Source organism: Pelecanus crispus, chromosome 1 (assembly GCF_030463565.1).
Source record: "Pelecanus crispus isolate bPelCri1 chromosome 1, bPelCri1.pri, whole genome shotgun sequence".
NCBI lineage: Eukaryota > Metazoa > Chordata > Aves > Pelecaniformes > Pelecanidae > Pelecanus > Pelecanus crispus.
Genome location: NC_134643.1, coordinates 59187800 through 59208952, shown reverse-complemented (window position 1 = coordinate 59208952; position 21153 = coordinate 59187800). Strand labels below are relative to the sequence as shown.

The following is a 21153-nucleotide window of genomic DNA, read 5'->3' as shown; positions in this document are numbered from 1 at the left end:
ACTTGAGGCTCTGCAGCTGGACCTCTCTTGAAGCCCCATGTTGCCCAAAGCCAGTGTGCTCTGGATGATCACATCCTGCTCTTTAGGGCTACATCTGTAATAGTAAACATGACGTCTAATGTTGCCACCCTGTGCATATGCATGGCCGGAGGACAGCGTAGCTTGGGTACTTTTCCCATGGTGTGAAATGGATGAGACCATCCTTTCTGGGGATGAGAAGAGAGTTTAGCTGTATGAAGTGAGCCATGCTAGGCTAGATGGGCTCAAGGCAAGAGATCTGGCCCAGTTTATGCAGTAGTGTTGACAGAATCTGGCAGACTGAGGTACATTTGGTAGGTTGGAGCGTTGGCGATCCCCTCCATGAGCTGTGATAATGGACATGTAGTGGAGCTCTCTCCTTGCAGCTTCCTCTGTTGGGCTGATCTTGAAAGCTGAGCAGATCTGCTGACCTCTCTGAGCTGTACTTCAGAGCAATCTCACAATGTCTCTTAACTACACTTGGAAGTCTTTTTTTAGAAAGAATCATAGAATAGAATCATAGAATCATTTAGGTTGGAAAAGACCTTTAAGATCATCAAGTCCAGACATTAACCTAACACTACCAAGTCCACCACTAAACCAACTAAGGGTAGAGTAATAATTAATTTCATGTTTCCTGCCTTGGTGGCTGGATTATTTTTTAATGAAAGTAAAACTAGGAATCATTAACGTTGGAAAGGACCTCTAAGATCATCACTCCAACCATCAACCCAACATCACCATGCCCACTAAACCATGTCCCAAAATGCCACATCTACCCATTTTTTGAACACCTCCAGGGATGGTGACTCCACCACCTCTCTGGGCAGCCTGGTCCAATGCTTGACCACCCTTTCCATAAAGAAATTTTTCCTAATTTCCAACCTAAACCTCCCCTGGCACAGCTTGAGGCCATTTTTTCTCATCCTATCACTTGTTACTTGGGAGAAGAGACCAACACCCACCTCACTACAACCTCCTTTCAGGTAGTTGTAGAGAGCGATAAGGTCTCCCCTCAGCCTCCTCTTCTCTAGGCTAAACAATCCCAGTTCCCTCAGCTGCTCCTCATAAGACCTGTGCTCCAGACCCTTCACCAGCTTCATTGCCCTTCTCTGGACACGCTCCAGCACCTCAATGTCCTTCTTGTATCGAGGGTCCCAAAACTGGACACAGGATTCCAGGTGCGGCCTCACCAGTGCCGAGTACAGGGGAACAATCACCTCCCTGCTCCTGCTGGCCACGCTCTTCCTGATACAAGCCAGGATGCTGTTGGCCTTCTTGGCCACCTGGGCACACTGCTGGCTCGTGTTCAGCCGGCTGTCAACCAACACCCCCAGGTCCTTTTCCCCCGGGCAGCTTTCCAGCCACTCTTCCCCAACCCTGTAGCATTGCATGGGGTTGTTGTGACCGAAGTGCAGGACCAACCTGGCCTTGTTGAACCTCATACAGCTGGCCTCAGCCCATCGGTCCAGCCTATCCAGGTCCCTCTGCAGGGCCTTCCTACCCTCCAGCAGATCAACACTCACACCCAGCTTGGTGTCATCTGCAAACTTACTGAGGGTGCACTCAATCCCCTCATCCAGATCGTTGATAAAGATATTAAACAAGACTGGCCTCAAAACTGAGCCCTGGGGAACACTGCTTGTGACAGGTCGCCAACTGGATTTAACTCCATTCACCACAACTCCCTGGGCTCGGCCACCCAGCCAGCTTTTTACCCAGCAAAGAGTACACCTTCCTAAGCCATGAGCTGCCAGCTTTCCTAGGAGAATGCTGTGGGAGATGGTGTCAAAGGCTTTACTAAAGTCCAGGTAGATGACATCCACAGCCTTTCCATCATCCACTAGGCGGGTCACCAGGTCATAGAAGGAGATCAGGATGGTCAAGCAGGACCTGCCTTTCATGAACCCATGCTGGCTGGGCCTGATCCCCTGGTTGACCTGCACATGCCTGTTGAGCATACTCAGGATGAACTGCTCCATAATGTTCCCTGGTACCGAAGTCAGGCCTGTAGTTCCCCAGATCCTCCTTCTGGCCCTTCTTGTAGATGGGCATCACATTGGCAAGCCTCCAGTTGTCTGGGACCTCCCCTGTTAACCAGGACTGCTGACAGATGATAGAGAGTGGCTTGGTAAGCTCCTCTGCCAGCTCCCTCAGTACTCTCGGGTGGATCCCATCCAGCCCCATAGACTTGTGAGCGTCCAGGTGGCATAGCAGGTCATTAACTGCTTCCTCCTGAATTATGGGGGCTTCATTCTGCTCTCTGTCCCTGTCTTCCAGCTCAGGGGGCTGAATACCCTGGGAATAACTGGTCTGACTATTAAAGACTGAGGCAAAGAAGGCAGTAAGTACCTCAGCCTTTTCCTCATCCTCTGTGGCAATGTTCCCCTCTGCATCCAATAAAGGATGGAGATTCTCCTTGGCTCTCTTTTTGTTGTTAATGTATTTGTAGAAACATTTTTTATTATCTCTTACAACAGTGGCCAGATTGAGTTCTAGCTGCGCTTTTGCCTTTCTAATTTCCTTCCCTGCATGACCTAACAAGATCCCTGTACTCTTCTTGAGTTGCCTGCACCATCTTCCAAAAATGGTAAACTCTCCTTTTTTCCCTGAGTCCCAGCAAAAGCGCCCTGTTCAGCCAGGCCAGTCGTCTTCCCCACCGGTTCGTCTTATGGCACATGGGGACAGCCTGCTCCTGCACCTTTAAGACTTCCTTGAAGCATGTCCAGCCTTCCTGGACCCCTTTGCCCTTCAGGACTGTCTCCCAAGGGACTTTCCCAACCAGTGTCCTGAACAGGCCAAAGTCTGCCCTCCAGAAGTCCATGATAGTGGTTTTGCTGGCCCCCCTTCCTTACTTCACTAAGAAATGAAAACTCTATCATATCATGGTCACTAAGCCCAAGACAGCCTCTGACCATGACATCTCCCACAAGTCCTTCTCTGTTTGTAAACAGCAAGTCAAGCAAGGCACCTCCCCTGGTAGGCTCAGTTACTGGCTGTGTCAGGAAGTTATCTTCCACACACTCCAGGAACCTCCTAGACTGTTTCCTCTCTGCTGTGTTGTATTTCTAGCAGATGTCTGGTAAGTTGAGTCTTCAAAGATTTTTTTTTTTGTGGAAGATGAAGGAATAAAGCTGAGTGTGAGCTTTACCACCACGGGATGAACGTTATTCAGGTCTCCTGCTAGCATGGCTGCTTCTTGAAGTGACTCACTGGTCCTGTGAAATCTGTGACTCACTGTTGTCCTGACTTTATTGTGGCTCAGCCTGTTGCTAGCAAGGAGATGAGGGGTGGCGAGGGCTCCTCAGCAGTATAATTTAGATGTATTGAGGTTGACTGCTCACTTCCACCCACTCCCCGGCCTCGCAAAAGGTGGAGGCTGGCATGCAAGGGCTGAAGGATCTGAGGGTGAAGTCAGAATCACTGAGTCAAGCATCCTTCCCCCACCTGAAAAGGTGAGCGGCCTTGCAAGGGGGAAGACATGAAGGGGAAGGCACCTCAACAATGACAGTAGAAAACACTGCACGCCGGCATGCAAGGTGATGCACTTTTATTTCATCACTCAACCCCAGCCAAAGGCTGGGAGATGTTCCCAACCTGGGGTGCTGATCACCCCTCACTTTCCCCCACAGACCCCGATGATTCTCGGAAAGCCATGGGGATGCCATGGCCTCCCCCTGTGGCCTCCTGGGAGGGTGCCGGGGGCTGTGTTGTCCCCATCCTGCTGCAGCCAGGGCGCCGGCGGTAGCTTCCAGCAAGCAGGGTGTAGAAGAAGGGGTTGACACAGCTGTTGCCATAGGCCAGGCAGGTGACACCAAAGTTGAGGTAGGCCTGGGCAGCGGGGCCAATGCCCAGCCCCTCGCCCCGGTACAGCCCAGCCAGCTGCCAGGCCCAGAAGGGGAGGAAGCAGGCCCAGTAGGCCACCACGATGGTGGAGATCCTGGAGAAGAGTCGCCGGGTGGGGGCCCGGCCAGCCACTGGCAGCCCCTGGCCCCAGGCGGAGGACTGGTATGCATGGGCCAGGCGGGCATAGACAACGCCCAGCACCACGCCGGGCACCAGGATGCTGGTGGCGAAGAGCACCGTCAGGTAGAGCCGGAAGGCCACCGGCGTCCAAGTGGGGACACAGATGCGTTTGTGGGGGCCGTCCCCCTCCCGCAGCTGGGTCATTGCCATCATGGGGGCCGTAAGCAGGAGCGAGAGGAGCCAGAGGATGGCACTGGCCAGTTTGCGGTAGGCGTTGCCGGCCCGCCTGGCCTGCAGTGGCCTGGCCACAGCCCAGTACCTCTCCAGGCTCATGGCAGTCAGGAGGAAGATGCTGGCATGCATGGTGAGGAGGTCCAGGCTGAGCAAAAGCCTGCAGCCCACATCCCCGAAGAACCAGTCATGGGCAAAGTAGGTGCAGACCACAAAGGGGATGGTGGAGAGGTACAGGAGGTCAGCCAGGGCGAGGTTGATCACATAGACCCCCAAGGAGCCTGCAGAGCGGCCTGCCACCCTGCCAGAGGCCACCACCACTGTGTAGATGTTCCCCACCATCCCAGTGAGGCACATGACCAGCAGCACTGCACCCAGTGGCCCTGTGACCGGGCTGTCTCCTCCCAGGAAACTACTGCCGTCACCCCCGCCACTGCTTTCCTCCAAGAAGCTGCCACCCTCGGGATCCTCTCCAGGCCTTGTGCTGATGGGGGAAGGATCACAAGACATCTTTGGGTAGGGCAAGCAAGGGCAAGTCAGGCTGTCAGAGACCTGTTACTTCCCTCTACGTTCCCCCCTCGCTGTATGGGACACGTCTAGCCTTAACACAAGAGGGAAGAATGGCAAGAGTTCAGCAGACATAGGGTATTCCAGAGAAGTCTATTCCTCACCTCCAGCCACCCAGTCCATTTTGCTGATCTTGTCCATCGCAAGCTCCGTCCGGTAGTTTTCCTTAACCACCAAAGGGCTGAGAAGGAGACACCTCCCTTGCTTTCAAGACCAATAGGTGCAAAATAACGTCTGCCAGCCAGGAGGAAACGTCTCTGGTCTTCACCAGCTCCTCGCTTGTTGCTTCTCCAGCGTTCACTGGGCCCACAGAAACCAGCAGACTCAGTGGACAAGTGGATTTTTCCTTCTCCCAGGTCTGTGTCCTCTCAGTTCAGAGAAACTCTGGAGAGGTGGGCTCTGCCGCCCTGAACCAACCCCTGCAGAGTTGCCTTGCCCACTGCACAGAGGAATGTGTCTGACTCACAGCTTCACACACCAGTGCGAATGCAGTCCCAGTTTATACTGGGCTCTTAGCCACTAGCTGAGGAGCCATGCTGGCTTCCTCCTCTTTCTTGCAAACACACTCCTTCTGCCCCAGTGCCTTCCTCTGACTCCCTCTTTTTGTTCTTTTTTCCCCTTTCTTTTTCTCATTTTTGAACAGTTTTCCTCATTTGAAAGTGGATATAGCTGAAAGCCAATACTTCCTAATGTGGCAGGAGGGAAAAGCATCACACTGTGGCTTTAGAAGGGAAACAAGGGCCAGCCCTGAAAGTGCAATAGGCAGGGAGCTGCCACACTGCTCTCCTTGGCCCTTAGCCAAGCTCAGCTGAGAGGGCCTGTCTCCCACTCCGTTCCAAGGACACCAGGACCCCTTGAGGTGTGGACAATGGATGTAGCCGCTGCCAGTTGGCAAGCAAGCCCACCAGATGGTAGGACATCTCAGATTTTCTGACCTGGCCCTGTTCCACCCTTGTCCCCAAGTCAGCAGCAAGCTCCTAGACACTCAAAGGGATGAATATTTTAGACCCACTCTTTTCTCCTTCTCCCCAAAGACTATCCTCCTTCTCTAAGCTTTCCCCCTCCTTCCCTTGAACCCCCAGGACCTGCTGCCTCACCACAGAGCAGCAAGCAGAAGCCTGTTAGGTAGGCACCATTGCCTTCTAGCAGGGCATCACTGCATGACACCTATACCCTCACACTTCTGCACCCAACGCTACTCTGCTCTTACTTTGCCCACATTCAATCCTCATTCACTTCAGGGAACAGACACAGTGGGACAGAATTTGCAGAGCAGAGACAGATGCACCATTACTAAATGTGCTCTGCTGTTAGTTCACAGGGGTTTTCAGGTCACTCCAGCCACACTCTTCTCCATTGTCAGTGTATTAGCTTCGTTGTGGCTGAGTCAAATACCTCCACTCATCTCCAGCAGCAATAACTCAGCAGCAAACAGGAGAAGGAAGCATCCCATTGGTACTGCCCTCTCTGCAGTAGGATCCGAGCATCTTCCCAAGCAATGTGCTGCATGCCACAGCAACAGCTTCAGCATGACCGTGCCACAGGAGTAGGTGTATAGCACATAGGGCATTGACAGAGGCAACTTGAGGGGCCTCCCTCTGGGTTATCTCTGTGAGATCTTGGCACGCCTGGGTCACTCTCTCTACTCCTCTTCCCAGAGGAGAACTGAATGTGCAGGTTGTTTAGATGGGGCTTTAGCTTTTTTTTGATGGACTGCCCCATTTTCATGTTATCAGAATCAAAAGGCACTTTGTTTTGGAACACAAGCTTTGCAATGGCTTTCAGTTTTTAGGACAGTCATGCTTCCAACTGGGAGAGATCAGCAAACTGCAGTGAAAATACACTTTTGGGTGGAATGCTCCATTGTGCCATGGCAGCAGGATGAGTGATGCTGCTTCTCATCCAGGAAGTTGATGCTCCCAACTGGCTGTGGTGGTCTCAGCACAGAGAGGGGTCCCCAGAGAAGCAGAGGGGGACCATGACTTTGCCCATTTGGCTCTAATGGGAAGATTCCCAGTCCACATGCTCTGGGAAATGCAATGAACAGTCATGGCTCCTTGCTCTGAATATCTGTGCTTTTTTTCAAGAAATGACCTCATGCCTTAGCAGTTAGCAGCTCAGCTTGTTTAGGAAGTTAAAATGAATTACAATGGAATTATTTATTAATTTCTTTAGGAGCTAATTAAAATACTGGTTGCCTCATTAATTCCAGTTAGCTCCCCTTAACACACAAGATGCCTGCTCTCACACTGCCCACATAAAACTGCAGACGCATGGGATACTACAGTCATCAGCAGAACTCAGCTGGTCCTTCCAGCATGTGAAACACAGCTCTCCCAGGAGAGCTTGAAGGGATGACCTTTAAGATATGATTCATGGGTTGATTTAGTGGTTAACTGTCACTAGAAGCACATGAACATACAGACTTCCCTATTATACTACTGCATAAAATTATATGTATATTTGATATACAATATATACATATGTAATGTATAGGGCAGAATGAAAGTGCCAGACCTTTGACATACAGAGAATGAGGGAGCAGAGATCCATGTATTGCTATCTTCAGATATCAACCCCTAGGCTCTAGTAAAGACAACACAGCCTGTACTCTGTATCAGACACACCATAAGCTGCTCTCTGCAGGACCTAACCTCTCTCCACTGGTTTGACTAGAGACTCAAATTTGACAGCTGAACTTCAATAGCACGAGTATTGTTCACAGTATCTTCCCTAGGGCAGTATTCCACCTCCCACCACTTTTTGTTATGTGCACACACACACACACACTTTCCATATACACACACATTGGTTTTGAGTGGATCTCTTAATCTGTTCTGTAGGGATCAGAGGAAGGTCTCTACACAAATGTGGTCTGAAGAAGCTTTCAAGCCCATGCATGGCAGGAAGAAACAGACCTCAAATTTGGCTGTTAGATTACATCTTTTAAGTGACCTTTCTCAACTACAGCTCCAACTGATCAATTATCTAGATGTTTCACATCTCTGTCACCAGCAGAGAAGCCATTTCTTGTAAAGGAACAGTCTCTCCTAGTCCAGCAGCCCCTCCAACCCACTGGGTTGTAGCTCCAGCCGGGCAGCTGTTTTCTTGCATAAGGTAGGTGGCTGTCTGCAGTTTCATGCAGGAGTGATGCTAGGTCCCATGTCCAACACAGCAAGCGCCAAATTTTCGAGGCGCAATTGACAGGCAAGGCCTGCCACCATCCAGTCAGATCACAGCAATTTAACAGGTTGCACTGAGGATTCAGACTCACAAAATCTTGCACTTGAAAGGAAGCAGCTTAATTTGGCTCCCAGAACAAAGGGGACCATCTATGGGGGAAAAAGTGCTTCAAAGTGTGCTTCAAGAGCACTGTGTTTCTCTGATGTCGATCTCCTCTCCTCTCCTGACAGCCCACCCAACAGGACCAGGTAGAGTCGAGTCATAGCGAGGTTCCCGCATGGCTTCCTAGGATTTAAACTTGAAGTAGGCTTCAACTGTAGTGAAGGAAAAAGGTGGTGCATTAGGGCAATACCCTGAACTGGAGTGGCAGGAGGAGAAAGAAACAGCATCCAGGCACTTACTTGCATACTCCTGTGGTGTCATGGCCTGGTTGATGATGCTAGTGAAGGCTGCGATCCAGTCCAGCTGGTCAGTCTCTGTCTCACAGGTGAAGAGGTATTCTCGGTCGGGAGTGACAATGGTGAGGCCATAGTGCCAAGAGAAGTTGCCCTGTGTCCCCGAAGGCAATCCCTTCTGGACGCTATAGCCATTCTCTCTGCTGCCCACAAATACCTCACCCTTAGCAAATGCATCCTGCACATCAGGAGGGAAAGAGAAGGATTTATGGAATCCCAGAAGAACCAGGGAATAATAGCAGTGCACCTAAGGACAGGAGGAGAGTGGGTGAGGACCAGGGATGTAGCAGCAAAAAGATTTGAAGGTGGTCTGGCGATTCCGAGGGGCAGGGAGGCTATGCTCAAAGGCAGCGGCGTAAAGGAAAATTTAAGAGCGTAGATCTCGAGAGGTCTGAGAGAGGAAACGCTGCTCCTGTCTCTCCATGTCACCACCCATGTCACTCTCCTCCCCATCACCACCTTTACACCACTGCCCTCCCTGTTCTCATTGTCTGCAGGCAGTGATACAAACACAGAAAGCATGGGATGAACTAAGTGGGATGGAAAGGGGAAGACCCAGAGCCCATTCAGAGCAGCTGGGGAACCCACAAGCTTCCCTTACTGCAGAGCAAAGACTCTGGCTGCACTTTGACCCTGCCCTCAGCACTGTTGCCTGCAGCTGCCAGAGGTCAGATCTCCCCCTCACCAAAGGGTCCTTGAAGTACATGAGCCTGCGGTGATCCAGCGTGAACCAGCGCTTCTTAAAAGCCTCTCTCTGCTGTGAATGGAAGAGGTGATATATGTAAGGGGACAGTGCCCTCTGCCGCGAGCAGTGCGAACGGCTACCCAAAATTCATCCCAACCACTTGAACCAAGCCCCTTCCCTAACAGCAACCTCCTCTTCACCCTTTCTGAGCTGAGAGTGGGAATCAGTATCGGGTTTTTCAGTCCCAACTGCTGTCCCCAACTCTTGGACTTCTGTGAAGGACCCCAGAGTTGAGACAGGAGAAATCTGGACGCTAAATACCTGTAAGGTCACGCACACACAGACACATGCAGAGAGATCTGTTGTTCTGGGAGAAAGCAGGGACTCTGGCTTCATCTACTTTCACATGTGTCCTTCCCCTTCCTTTCATTCTCCCCTCCCTTGGTGCACACACACTGTTCCCACGGGTGTCTAAAGAGTCAGGGGGGAATGGGGAAACAGCAGGAGAAAAACATTGAAGTAGGGAAGCTCAGTGGCTCTCTGGCAGATCCCTGAAAGATTTTTTTCTCCCACAGCAGCTCACCTTGGGACCAGTCTTCTCCATGTATCCCTCCTTCAGGAAGTTTCTTGTCAGCCGATTTTTAATCTGACAAAAAGGCAAGAGTAACATTCACTTAGCCATGTTTCTTTGCTATTCACTTTCACCTTCCACCCTTCTTCTATTCCCCCAAATTCAGCCACCTTTTAAATTCATGTTTGCAGAACTGTCCAGCCAGGAGTCACTTCTGTCTCCAAAGTGCCCAGAAACAGCAGAAAGCAATTGTTCTCTGGCCATTACAGGCCCTTTTACACACACTTTCTCATCCCTCTATCTAAACACTGCAATTTCCACTTCTGTACCTGGGGATCTAATAGCAACTAGTGGGCTCTTTTATCACATAACTGAGTACCAGTGGGAGACTCAGCACTGTGCCCTACTGCTGCCTTACCTCATTATCGCTGGCAATGGGAAATGCTACCTTCAGATAATGGAACTGCACAGAACGAATGGCATTGAACCAGTCCACTACCTCCTGAGAACGGAAAAGGACAGGACAGAAAGCTTAGCCAGAGCAACAGTGAGCCATCGAAATTCACCCAGCTGCACCCAACCCTATGTTAACTACACACACAGCCAGCTCTCCCTCCCCAGCACCTACAGCATCTCCTCCACACACACACAGCCAGCACGGCTGCCCCATTCCCCACATGCACAGGCCGCACATCTGCACATCTTCTATGGCAGCTCCTCCTACACAGACTCAGACAGAGCTCCTGCCCTGCTCCCTGCAGCAAAACTCTCTCACAGACACATAAACACAGAGCCAGAACCCCCCACCCTGTTACCTACAGCAACTCACACACACATACCCCATGCTACCCATGCTTCAGACTATTTAATACCAGCAGCTTCTCAAACCACCTCAATTGCTTTGCAGTGCTTGATGCCAAAACAAGATACCTTTCCACTTTCATGGTAGACAAATATATTCCGGGTCTTGTTGTCTTTGAGATAGGTGATCTGCAGGCCATTGGGGTTCCCAATCTTCACTGGCTGGAACGTAGCATTGATCATATCTATTTTAATATTGATTTTGGGTTCTTTGGCCTGAGAACAGAATGGCATTGGTCATGCATGAACAATCCTAGGGGGAAAGAGACCTGAGCTCACTTAGTGGGGTAAGGCAGCATCAGAGGGTGTTAAAAGGTAATAACTGCCCCTTCCCAACAAAACTGTTGTAGCACACACTCCCTTCACTGTGTGATGTGAACTGTGTGTGACATCACACAGTGAATGTGTGTGTGAATGTGTGTGTGAATGTGAATGATGTGAATGTGTGTGACTCAAGTCCAAACAGTGGCCCAGCCCCTCCAATTTAGATTTGAGGTGTGCCTACTATGGAACTGTGAGTGAGACACTAAGAGTGCATCTGACTTTACAGCTGAGCCGATCTAAAGGCTGACCCCAAAAGGAAAGACCCCACTCCTGCTCCTCTCTACCCCAAGCCATTCCCTCCCTTACAACAATATACTAGCATTTGCCCCATTCATTTCAGGGAGATGAACTAGCAGAAGAGTATCCCTCTTCTAAACAAACCAAACAACAGTTTTTTGCCAACTTGGCTCACAGTGGGGTGAGGCTGTTTCCAGGGACAGTGCAGGATTACACAGCCTGGCAAATGGATAGGGGTAAAGTGAAAGATCAGCCCTTTTATCAGCAGTGAGGGAAGGGTGTAGGGAAGCACAAAGGGAGGACGTGGGGAAAATGTCACCCTGACAGGAGGAAGGGGACACCTCTCCTCAGTGACATGTTTCTGTTATCATCCCTGGCCTGGGATGAGCAAGGCAACCTCAGAAACATGCGTAGGAAATAGAAACATCTCCGTGACCCCACTGCCCTGGGTGGAGTATGCACTGAGGTGGGAGTTGACCACCATACTCACATCCTGCTTGGTGAAATACTTCAGACATCCCTCTCTCTCAGACAAGAGGAACTTGCGGGGTAGGAACTGCCCATTGTCTCGGCCTCGCTTCCAGAGGATGCCTTCCTTCACCCCTAGAAGCAGAAAGGCCACTTTTAAGAGCATTCCCCCACAGGCACAGTAGGCATCAGAGAGCTGCATGCAGCCTGGGGCCCCAGCCACACCTCTGGGATAAAGCACATGATGGACTATTGCTGAGAACAAACACCTGTGAGGTCTCACCTCTGACTTACAACTGAAGATGGTGGTGTTCCTGGGTTTGCAGCCCAGATAAACAGTCACCAAAAGACATTCCCAGATGCTTCCCACCTCCTAGTCTGGCTCCCACTACTGCCTCTGACAGCCTGAGAGCCGTCTTTCCAGTCAACACCGGAGTCCTTGCCTACACAGACCCTGGCATGGGACCAGAACTCTTCCCGCTGGACTCTGCAGGCCCTTGGGCTCCAGCGCCTTGTGTCACAGCACTAGCAGCAACATTTCGAAGACAACTGCTGTGGTTGGAGTGGGTAGCACACAGCAGGACAGAAATTCCTTACTGCAGAGATCTGACTCCACGAGGACAGCAAATGCCTTTGAAAAATGCCAGCTGGTAATACGAAGCTTGGAAACAACCTGTGGCAGTGCTAACCTACACTGCCCACAATTTAAACTTCCCCAAAACAATGCCCTGTAAGTACCAGCTGGGTTTTCAGGAGTACATGTGGGATTTGCGACACTGACGCTACGAGCTTTCTCCTCATGGTGTTCAAAAGCTTCCAGCGAAGGCAACAGGCAGGATATTTTGATGCTGTGCTCTGCTCTTACCATCAGAATACGGCAGCTGTTTTCCCAGCTCGGTGAACTCTTTGCGTTCATATTTGGCCCGTATCCACTGTTCTCTCAGCACTCTGGGGAAAGAGGTGACAGGTAGCTCAGAAATGAACTAGAGGAACCCAGAACTGCCCTTCCCCCTTTTCTTCTATATGCAGCAACTTACTGGCAGTCATTGTAGTTTGGCTGGTAATAGTAAATAGGGATGTGAGCTTCATATGTGGCTTTAGTCACAGCATTCCCATGCTTGGCCAGAAACTGCAGAGTTAGACAGAGAGTTAGTGCCTTCCCTTTGATGCAGACTCACGTTGGGCTTTTTCTTTCCTGACCCACTACAGGGCTAGATGCACACTGCGCTCAAATGGACCATTCTCTTTCCCGTCCATTTCAACATCCCAGCAAAGTCTGGCTACAGAAAGGTGGGTCTCAAAGGTCTTGTCCACTCTCAGAAGTTACACCGTTTGCACCTGAATCAACAGAATGCCATAAATGTCACTTCCATGGGGCTGGGTGCACACATATTCACTGGATTTGCTGCCATGCCCCACATCTCCAGGGAGACTGAGTTCAATGACAGCTCTGCAATGCTGTCTGGGAGGACATTCCAAACTTCTTCGCTCCTCTCCAAAGAGTAGCGAGATACAGATTATTTTCTTTGGATCTCCAGAAAATTTTTTCAGTCCCCTGAAGATTAATGGGTTGAGGGGGGTATAACGGGGAGAAGTCAAGTTCCCATAAATGCCATTTTTCTCAAGAGATCACATTATATCTGGAAACTCTTCTCAGAGCATGGAATTGCCCAAGATTTTCCCCTCGGACTGCTGAAACCAAGAGGAGACATTGAGGCTGGATGGTGCTGGCGAGTGGGAAATGAGTCATCTGGAGCAACAAAGACCCTGAGCCTTGGCAAGAAACATTGCAAAAGCTCTGCATTTGCCATAAAGTAACAGGACATGGGGAGACACATAAGGTAAGTGCATCATTCCTCTCCTAGTGGGTTATGGGGAGTTATCCTCGCTTAAGTATCCAGAGCATGAGTAGCAAAGGGACTACCGTATCAGATTAAATCTCCAACTCGGTGAGGCCAAAGGGCTGATTTTCCCAGGATGAGTTAGTGTATGGCCTAGACCCAACCCACCTGACACACTAGTGGGGATAAAGGTCTCACCTGCACCTGAGCATCATCCCAGTGGTCCATCTTCAGGGATTTGACTTTGCTGATGCTAGGGATGTTGCGGTGAATTCCTGAGCAGCTGAGGCATATAAAAACACCCAAAGTAGAGGATGCCCAGTCAGGATCTGAAGGTATAAAAAAGGGTATGACCAGAGGTGGCAAATTCCCCTGGAAGATATGCCTCAACTGAGAACATAGTCTGGAGAAAGAGAGACCTGGTTAATGGCAGTTTCATCTGAGCTGATCAATTAACACCCAAGGTACAGGCAAGAAAAAGTGTAGCTATTAGTCTCTCAGTCCCCCGGCTTCAGCCACTTCATCTGAGTCTCTATTGACCTGAATCTTGAAAAACTCTGAAGTGCTCTGCAAACTCTCGTTGCATAAAGGGTCACCCAAGATGAAACTGAAACCACCTCTGGGAAAAGACTCCAGGAGCTATTTAGTGCAACACAAGCAAACCCCCAACAGCTCTGGAAGTGGAAAGCGGCCTTGGATGCAAAATTCTCCAGGGAGAATTTAAGAAGTTAAAATGGTACTAATTAGCCCAGTCTTAATTTGGCTTGGGTGGTACACTCCATGTGCCCCTTTTGGGAGGAGTACAATGGGTGTTTTCAGCAGCACCTGTAGGACCTCAAACTGGATACCTTTTTGAGAGGGCAAGCCCTTCAGTAAAAGAAATCTCCAAGGCGCCTGTGGTAGGTCGTCAGTTCATAGCTGAGTCACGGAGGAGACAATGCCCTCCTGAATCATGCCTTCTTTCTGGAGCAGTTAGGATTTCACCAGGAGCTTTCCTGTCGGGTCCTGACTGGGCATGACCTTGATTTGTATTTGAGATCTGACATGACTACAACCCACAGTGCTACAGCTACACAGCCCCTGCTCATCTGGCACTACTGTGTCCCTGTCCTTCTTCCTGCCAGCACTGTGGCAGCATCTTCTTCCTCCTCCTTTACCAACTCACCTCCAGGGAGAGGAAGCGAATATCCAGACAGAGCAATGCCTCTCCTCCCTCTCTGCCCCAGGCTCCTGTGCAGTCAGATAGCCAGCACCAAACTGCTGCTAGAGACCAGCCCCAGCTCCGTGCTTCTGACTCTTCCTCCAGCAGCCCTCACAGACTCACCTGGCTTCCCACAGTCTGCACACAAGGAGTTTTCTGCTCTTCTCCACACCTCCTTCAGGGCCTTCATGCTCCTCTCGTTGCCTCCAGCCATCATGTCCAAATGCTATCCCTCTGGGCAGGGCAGGGCCAGGAGGGCAGCTGCCTGCGCCTTCTGCACCTGTGGGCCACCTCGCTGGGTTGCCCAAGGGAGAAGGAGCCACCAGAGAGCCAGAAGCTCTTGCAGATGGGGAAAAAAGGGGAAGGCAGGAGAAGCTGTAAGGTTAATGGAAGGAGTGTGGAGGCCTGACGGCGCACCTGAGCTGGGTGAGCACAGGCAGGGACGAAGAGGCTGGAGGCTGAAGTGCACCCAGACTGTGAGTGAGGAGGAGGAGGAGACCTGCCCCATGGGCGTGGAGGGAAGTGCAGCAATTAACCACAGAACTGGTTTTTCCGCATTTCTGCTGGTGAAAGGACAGGCCAGGAAAAGAGCACAAGCAGCAAGAGAGCTGATAAAGCCAAGGCAGTCCTGGACCAGCGGCTGCCAGCTCGTGTCAGGACTCGTCACACTCTGTGGGCTGGGGGGGTTGGCTTTGGCTGCCCCTGCAGCACTTTCAGGAGCTTCCACCGAAGTCAGCTGGCCATCACACAAGCATTACACCCATTTTTAGGACAAGGACTGGAAGGCAAGAAAGGGTCAAGAGTTCAGCCAAGGTCATTTGAGCCAGCAGCCAAGAACACGGCAGTCCTGATGCCCCCACCTACTCATGCCAGTACTTCTCTCCACCATCAACTCCAGAAATCACAGCCATTCAGCCAGGTCCTGCACCTTGGAGACTTCAGTGTCAGAGCAAAGACCCATCCCTGCACTTGCCTCCCCCAGCTAAGAGCAGCACAGGTGCCACTGACACCAAGCAATGACGATAGCTTGAAATAAACTCTCAGACCTTTATTGAAGAAGTGCAGATGTTAAATATTTGGAGGAACGACCTTTATTAAAGAGATGCAGATGTGAAATGCTCAGAGGAATGGCAGAGCAGGTCTCATGGCGAGAGGTCAGATGCCACGCCGGCCACACAAGACAGCGCCACAAAAGTCTTTTGCCAGGAGGGAGCTGCAGAGGAGTGGGAGCTAGAGGCACCCAAGCCTGAAGGAGCCCCCTGCCCACCGCAGGCTGGATGCCAGGGCTAGCAGCAGACACCTGCAAGGTCCACAACAGCAGCTTCTCTCTCCTGGCCCCAGCTTGGGGGAAAAAAAGTGCAGCAGGAGAGAGTGAGGGGACACACTGCCAGACCCACTCTGCTCCTTCAAGCCACCCCACAGCCCAGGCAGTGGCCCTGGCGTGCCCTCCCTCCCACTCACCCCACAGCCCAGCGCCGGCGATGCTCGGGGCTCCCCCACACCCTGGGGCCGCTCCGCCCTCAGCCGAGGGAATGCTCCGACCCTGCCCCTGGGCCTGGAGGCACAAAATGGCGGGCGGGGCGGGGCCCGCCCCTCACGGCCGGGCGGCGGCGGAAGGGGCGGGCGGCGGCGGCAGCAGCAGCGTGGTACCGCCATGGGCCGCAAGAAGAAGAAGAGTCCAGGCGGCCGTGAGGGGCGGCTGGTGGTGACTTTCGATGAAGAGAGGCGGAGGTGAGGCCGGGCGGGCCCCAGGGCGCGGGGGGAAGGCACCCTCCCGGGAAGGGGGTCGATAAAAGCTGAGGGGGGGGGCGGTTCTGTGTTGCCGGCGGCAGGGAGTACCTGACCGGCTTCCACAAGCGGAAGGTGGAGCGGAGGAAGGCGGCGCTGGAGGAGATCAAGCGGAAGCTAAAGGAGGAGCAGAGGAAGATGAAGGAGGAGGTACCCCCCCCACACGCACCCCCCGGCCCTCCGCGGGCCGCGCTGAAAAGGGGGTCCCCCTTCCCGCCATGGCGGGCTGGCAGCGGGCCAGGCCGCGGGGCAGGAGGGATCTTCGGGCTTCCCCTGCCCCGCTTGCAGGGGGACGGGGCCGTCCCGGGCGGAGGGCGGGCGGCTGGAGCGGCAGAGGCGCCTCAGTGACCCGTTTCCATCCCTCAGCGACACCAGGAGTACCTGAAGATGCTGAGCGAGAGGGAGGAGGCGCTCGGTAGGTGCTGGCCGGTCGCGGGCGCTGGGCCTCGGCAGCGGTGGGGCCGCCTGAGGGGCGGGAGGTGGGCGCCCCTGGTCCGACACCCTTGGCTGGGCAAGGAGCTGGAGCAGGGGTGCTCGCACATCACCCCGCGGGGTCGGCTCCTCACACGTCCCCCTGGGAAGCTGGGCAGTGCGGTGACCCCCTCAGCCCTCTGTCCCTGGCTGGAAGGGGGTCAGGCAGGTTATACAGAAAGGAACATGTAGGAGGACATCTGCGAGGTGCTAACTGGATCCCCTCTGCTGGGAGAAGGCGCTTGCCCTTCATGCTTGTTGTGCCGGTGTTCGAGCCCCTCTGCCCTCTAACCCTGCATGCAAAAGCTGAGTCTCCCACCCCAAGTGTGGCAGTGCAGGAACAAGGGACCATACCTTGCGAAAAGTTGGGCACTTTGCAGTGCGGGATTTCTTGTCTCCCCAGAAGAAGCTGATGAACTGGAGCGCTTAGTGACGTCGCAGACAGAGTCTGTGAACATCGACCACCCAAACCATATTGTAACAGTGACCACCATCAGTGACCTGGACCTCTCAGGGGCACGCCAGCTGGGACTGACCACCCCTGTGGTAAAGCCTGTTGTTGCCTCTCTGATTATATCAGCTGTAAGCATTCCTGGGGCTGGCTAGGTAGGGCTAGTACTCCCTGAATATGCCCAAAGACATGCAGCTGTCTGGGGAGCAGGGATGAAAAGGGAGACTCATAACTTCAACATTGCTCCACCACTTGTGTTGGGACTCTAAAGAAGAAGAAATGTCCTATGTGAACAGCTCACTCCAAGCCTCCCTGGAATCCTTTGCTAGTCCCAGCTGGCCTTGCTTAAGTGCCGCAGGGCTGGATGGGGAGAATGTAGTATTTTAAAAGCAGATACAAGACAAGCAGCAAGATTTCAGACTTTGCTGTGTGGACTGTCCTCAGCTTCTTTCCTGTGTCCTGTCCAGGAAAAATTACTATTAGCATGAGGAGGGATTTCTCTCTCTATGATCCTGTGCTTGGACCACAAATAAGGAAACCATTCAGTTCTGGTTGTGGTTGCTTTTATTCTCAAAACATACTGTAACAGATATTTCATATTTGTTTCACAGAGGCTTTCGGGCACTGGTTGATTTGATCCTTGTGATCTTCATGACCCATGGCTGGATTTGAGCTCTTTGGGGAAGTGTCTGTGTTAACCTTTTGCATTTGTAAGGTCACTTTCTAATCTGAAAATCCACTTAAAGAGGTTTTGATAGTAATTTAAGAAAAAAGCTGAAACCTTCAATTCATAGTATAGACTTCAGTTGCATGGTGGTTAAGATCATGCTGAAGTTTTTGGACCTTAAGGTAGATTACTGTAGGACTGACTTCTCACTGGTTGTCCCTTTCTGAGGGGCTGCAATAAGAAACCTTAAGATTTGACAGCAAGGGATGTGGAGAATTAAAAAAACCTCATCCATGGTGAGATGGTTCACAAAACAGGATGAAACCAAGAAGGCAGCAGAAACACCAGAATTGCAAGACTGTCTGTTTTAATGTGTCTATAAGGATTTTTTTTTTTTCCTTTGGCTTCCTTTTCAAGGGAAAAAGTGATGGATCAGAAGAAGAGAAGGGGGAAGAGGTGGTGAACAAGCCTGTAAGAACAATGCCCAAGAAGTCCAGAAACCCCTTCCTGTCTGAAAAGTATGTATAAATTCATTCAACTCTTTGCTGCCGGGTTCTGCAAGCTGATGGGGAGGATCTTGTGTTGCTAGATCAGCGGTGTGCTTGCAGGGACAGGGATGCTGTGCTGCCTGGGCACCCGTGGGCAGGAGCCAGCAGAGGGCACTGGCAGAGCGCAAGCCAGCCCTGGATGCTCCATTCCCATTGGATTGATCCCTGGTGACAGCAGCAGGAGGAGGATGCGGCACAGGGTGGGCTTTGTCATGAATTGTTTACCTAGTTCTTCTCCAGATACCGCAGGGAAGGGTGTATTGCAGGGTGCAGAGTTCATCTCTTGGATTGAAGGTCAAAAGACCCTAAAGCTCTGGCATTCTCCACATTTTTCAGTATCCAGGATTTACAGCTGCTTTGGGGATTCAGAGAATTACTTAACTCTGTGGTGGCTGGACAGCCCACTGTGCAGAAAATTCATTTTGGTTGTTATCGCACGTGTAGACTTGCAGGTTTCCTGCCCTGTCAGGGTGATGCCCAGCACAGTGGAGTTCTTCTGGGGCTTGCCGTGGCTGGTGTCCACTCCTGATGGACCACACAGAGCTCTCCTACTATTGTTGTGGTGTTGCCTTGCTCCTGCAGACTTTGGTCCCGAAACATTTCTCTCTTCCTGCCCTGCACAGGATCTCTTCTCTTACTGCCACACTGCACATGCACAGCCGGAAAAAGACGAAAGGAAAGAGACCCCAACGTGGGCAAGGCCCACGCAAGAAAATCCAGAAATCCAGCACAGGGCGAACCACTAAGACTCAGCGACGAAGGCTGACAGGCAAAATGGGCCGCGACCAAGATTAACAGAGAAACCAGTGCTTGGACCAGTAGTTGGGACAGTGCTCCACATCTGGCCTGCTGTTCTTCACTGCCCCTTCGTTGTGGGCAAGGGCATTGTTTGCTTGGCTCTCTGACCAGCAGTGAGCCCAGTTCAGCCTTTCTCTCACCTCCTGAGCACTGGCCAGGGTGACTAGACACTCTAAACGTTTATTTCTGCAGTGATTTCCAGCTAAGTGTCTGGGTGCCACAGAGTCTCTAAACTTCTGCTGGGGGTCAGATTCTCTGTTTGGTGTAACCCTTCTGTCCTTGGACCTCCCCTTCCAGAGCTGATACTTGGCTTTATCAAAGGAGAGGATCTGGGGCTGAGTGCAACAGGCACATCGTCAGGGCAATTTATGAGGCTTCAGTGAGCTCTGCTTCCACTCATGCATCAGGGCCCTGACTGACATTTCTGCTGTGCAGGAAATCCTTTGCCCATGGAGACACGGTGTCATCTTGTCTCGTGTTTCTTCTCCAGTTTCTCCACATGTGAATGCAGGGGTACTTTTTGTTTGGTACCTTTGCCAGGTGAAAGTTGGTAACTTTGTGAATAAATCTTTATGAAGCCATTTTGCTAAGAGAAAAATATTTGTGACTTATTTGAAGCCTAACAGCAACTGTGCTAACGCTGGTACCAGCTGGAAAGAGGGGAGGTGATTCCTGATGCTTAAAGGATATTGAAATCCACTGGTCCTTGGGAAATGGAATAGCTAGGAGCTATTTCTGTGGTAACAGCCAGCCAGAGCAGGAATGGCTCATTCCATTGTCTGCTCAATGTGCTGATCTTGATTGCGATAGCTCAGAGGAGTATGAAATGCCCTAACACCCTTGCTATACATGTGTGGCCCTCTCTGGGATGGGAGTGGCAGAGGCTGCCCTTTACCTCAGGGCTGCTGCAGTCATCAGCAGTTAATTGCCTTTCTTCTGAGGACCTCAGTATATGATTTTTAGCATGGATGCCTTCAGTAGTGGGGGGGGAATGTTTGCATGGTTGAGGAATGCTGGTGGCAAAACCGGGAGTGAATCCTCTGAGGAGGCGAGTGAGTCTAGGCAGTATGCCGGCCTCTGGCCTCGAGCATCTGTAGGAGATGGTGGCTGTTCTGCATCTGGCAGCCAGGCCCCCTCCCTTGCCACATGTGTGCTGGCAAGGAAATGACAAAGGGAGGAAAGGCCTGTGTGGTCAAAACCCACACCAGAAAATTGGCAACCCAGCAACGTGCAAGTATGTAGAATCCCTGTGCCAGAAATGGGAGGCTGAAGAGTAAACCAGTGCCTGAGGCTTCATGGAGGAACAGAGCAATGCTGATGGCCACCAGCCACTAAAGCTAATGGCACCAGCCTGAAGTATCTCTCGTTTCTCGGAGCATGCGCATGCAAACACACAGAAATTATTCAGAGTGTGTTGGGAAGGGGGGGGGTCTGATCTCAACGCTGGGAGCAGCTTACGCTATTTCTGCTAGAGCGTGTTCTTATGGAGGGAGCTGTGTGACACATGCTTATGGTGAGGAATGGGGTCCTTTTGCACTTCCCTTTCTCTTCTGGAGAAGGAAAAAGACAGGGAAGTGTATACTGTTATCCCATGTGCCATCGACGCCTTGTGTGCTTGGACTGAGTCCCATCCTGAGCTGAGGCTTGGTGCTTTCAGGCACTAATTCTGAATAACCCTGGTAACATCATAAAAGTGCAGCGTGTGTGGTTTCCTCACCTCCAAAATAGCTGTGGTGGTCTTCTCTTGCTCTGCCTTAAAGGCCACCCCAGGAAGCTCATGGGGTTTAATGCACGACCTTGTCTCCCCTGAGGGTGTTGGGTG

The 21153-nt window shown here is 51.7% G+C and overlaps 3 protein-coding genes across 4 annotated transcripts; 1 reads left to right on the top strand and 2 right to left on the bottom strand.

Annotated features, from left to right (window-relative positions):
• Nucleotides 1-3627: 3627 nt before the first annotated feature.
• Nucleotides 3628-4863, bottom strand: LOC104036160 (urotensin-2 receptor-like). The gene is given in 1 exon segment (XM_009489688.2): nucleotides 3628-4863. A coding segment is annotated over 1 exon segment (1230 nt). The 5' UTR covers nucleotides 4858-4863.
• Nucleotides 4864-7273: 2410 nt separating this feature from the next.
• Nucleotides 7274-15978, bottom strand: LOC104036159 (arf-GAP with dual PH domain-containing protein 1). Its single transcript, XM_009489687.2, has 11 exons — nucleotides 14732-15978; nucleotides 13606-13736; nucleotides 12604-12695; nucleotides 12432-12514; nucleotides 11589-11701; nucleotides 10607-10753; nucleotides 10095-10178; nucleotides 9689-9751; nucleotides 9106-9177; nucleotides 8367-8598; nucleotides 7274-8279 (listed from the first exon to the last, which is right to left on the bottom strand). The coding sequence occupies exons 1-11, from the start codon at nucleotides 14823-14825 to the stop codon at nucleotides 8251-8253; spliced, it is 1140 nt and encodes a 379-aa protein (XP_009487962.2). The 5' UTR covers nucleotides 14826-15978; the 3' UTR covers nucleotides 7274-8250.
• Nucleotides 15979-16262: 284 nt separating this feature from the next.
• Nucleotides 16263-19918, top strand: NOL12 (nucleolar protein 12). Of its 2 annotated transcripts, none has more exons than XM_075718494.1 (6): nucleotides 16263-16339; nucleotides 16441-16546; nucleotides 16763-16811; nucleotides 17271-17410; nucleotides 18403-18503; nucleotides 19157-19918. In XM_075718494.1, the coding sequence occupies exons 1-6, from the start codon at nucleotides 16263-16265 to the stop codon at nucleotides 19326-19328; spliced, it is 645 nt and encodes a 214-aa protein (XP_075574609.1). In that variant the 3' UTR covers nucleotides 19329-19918. The 2 variants fall into 2 exon arrangements, with proteins under 2 accessions (XP_075574609.1, XP_075574601.1); XM_075718486.1 differs by having other exon boundaries at nucleotides 17271-17413.
• Nucleotides 19919-21153: the final 1235 nt, after the last annotated feature.

Excerpts from the sequence above, each read along its gene's own strand:
- LOC104036159 (XM_009489687.2), bottom strand. The coding sequence starts at position 14,825 with ATGATGGCTGGAGGCAACGAGAGGAGCATGAAGGCCCTGAAGGAGGTG. Across the intron at positions 10,754-11,588 it reads AGTATTTCACCAAGCAGGAT|GCCAAAGAACCCAAAATCAA; the intron begins GTGAGTATGGTG and ends TTCTGTTCTCAG. Across the intron at positions 9,752-10,094 it reads CCATTGCCAGCGATAATGAG|ATTAAAAATCGGCTGACAAG; the intron begins GTAAGGCAGCAG and ends CCTTTTTGTCAG.
- NOL12 (XM_075718486.1), top strand. The coding sequence starts at position 16,263 with ATGGGCCGCAAGAAGAAGAAGAGTCCAGGCGGCCGTGAGGGGCGGCTG. Across the intron at positions 17,414-18,402 it reads TGGGACTGACCACCCCTGTG|GGAAAAAGTGATGGATCAGA; the intron begins GTAAAGCCTGTT and ends TTCCTTTTCAAG. Across the intron at positions 18,504-19,156 it reads AACCCCTTCCTGTCTGAAAA|GATCTCTTCTCTTACTGCCA; the intron begins GTATGTATAAAT and ends TGCCCTGCACAG.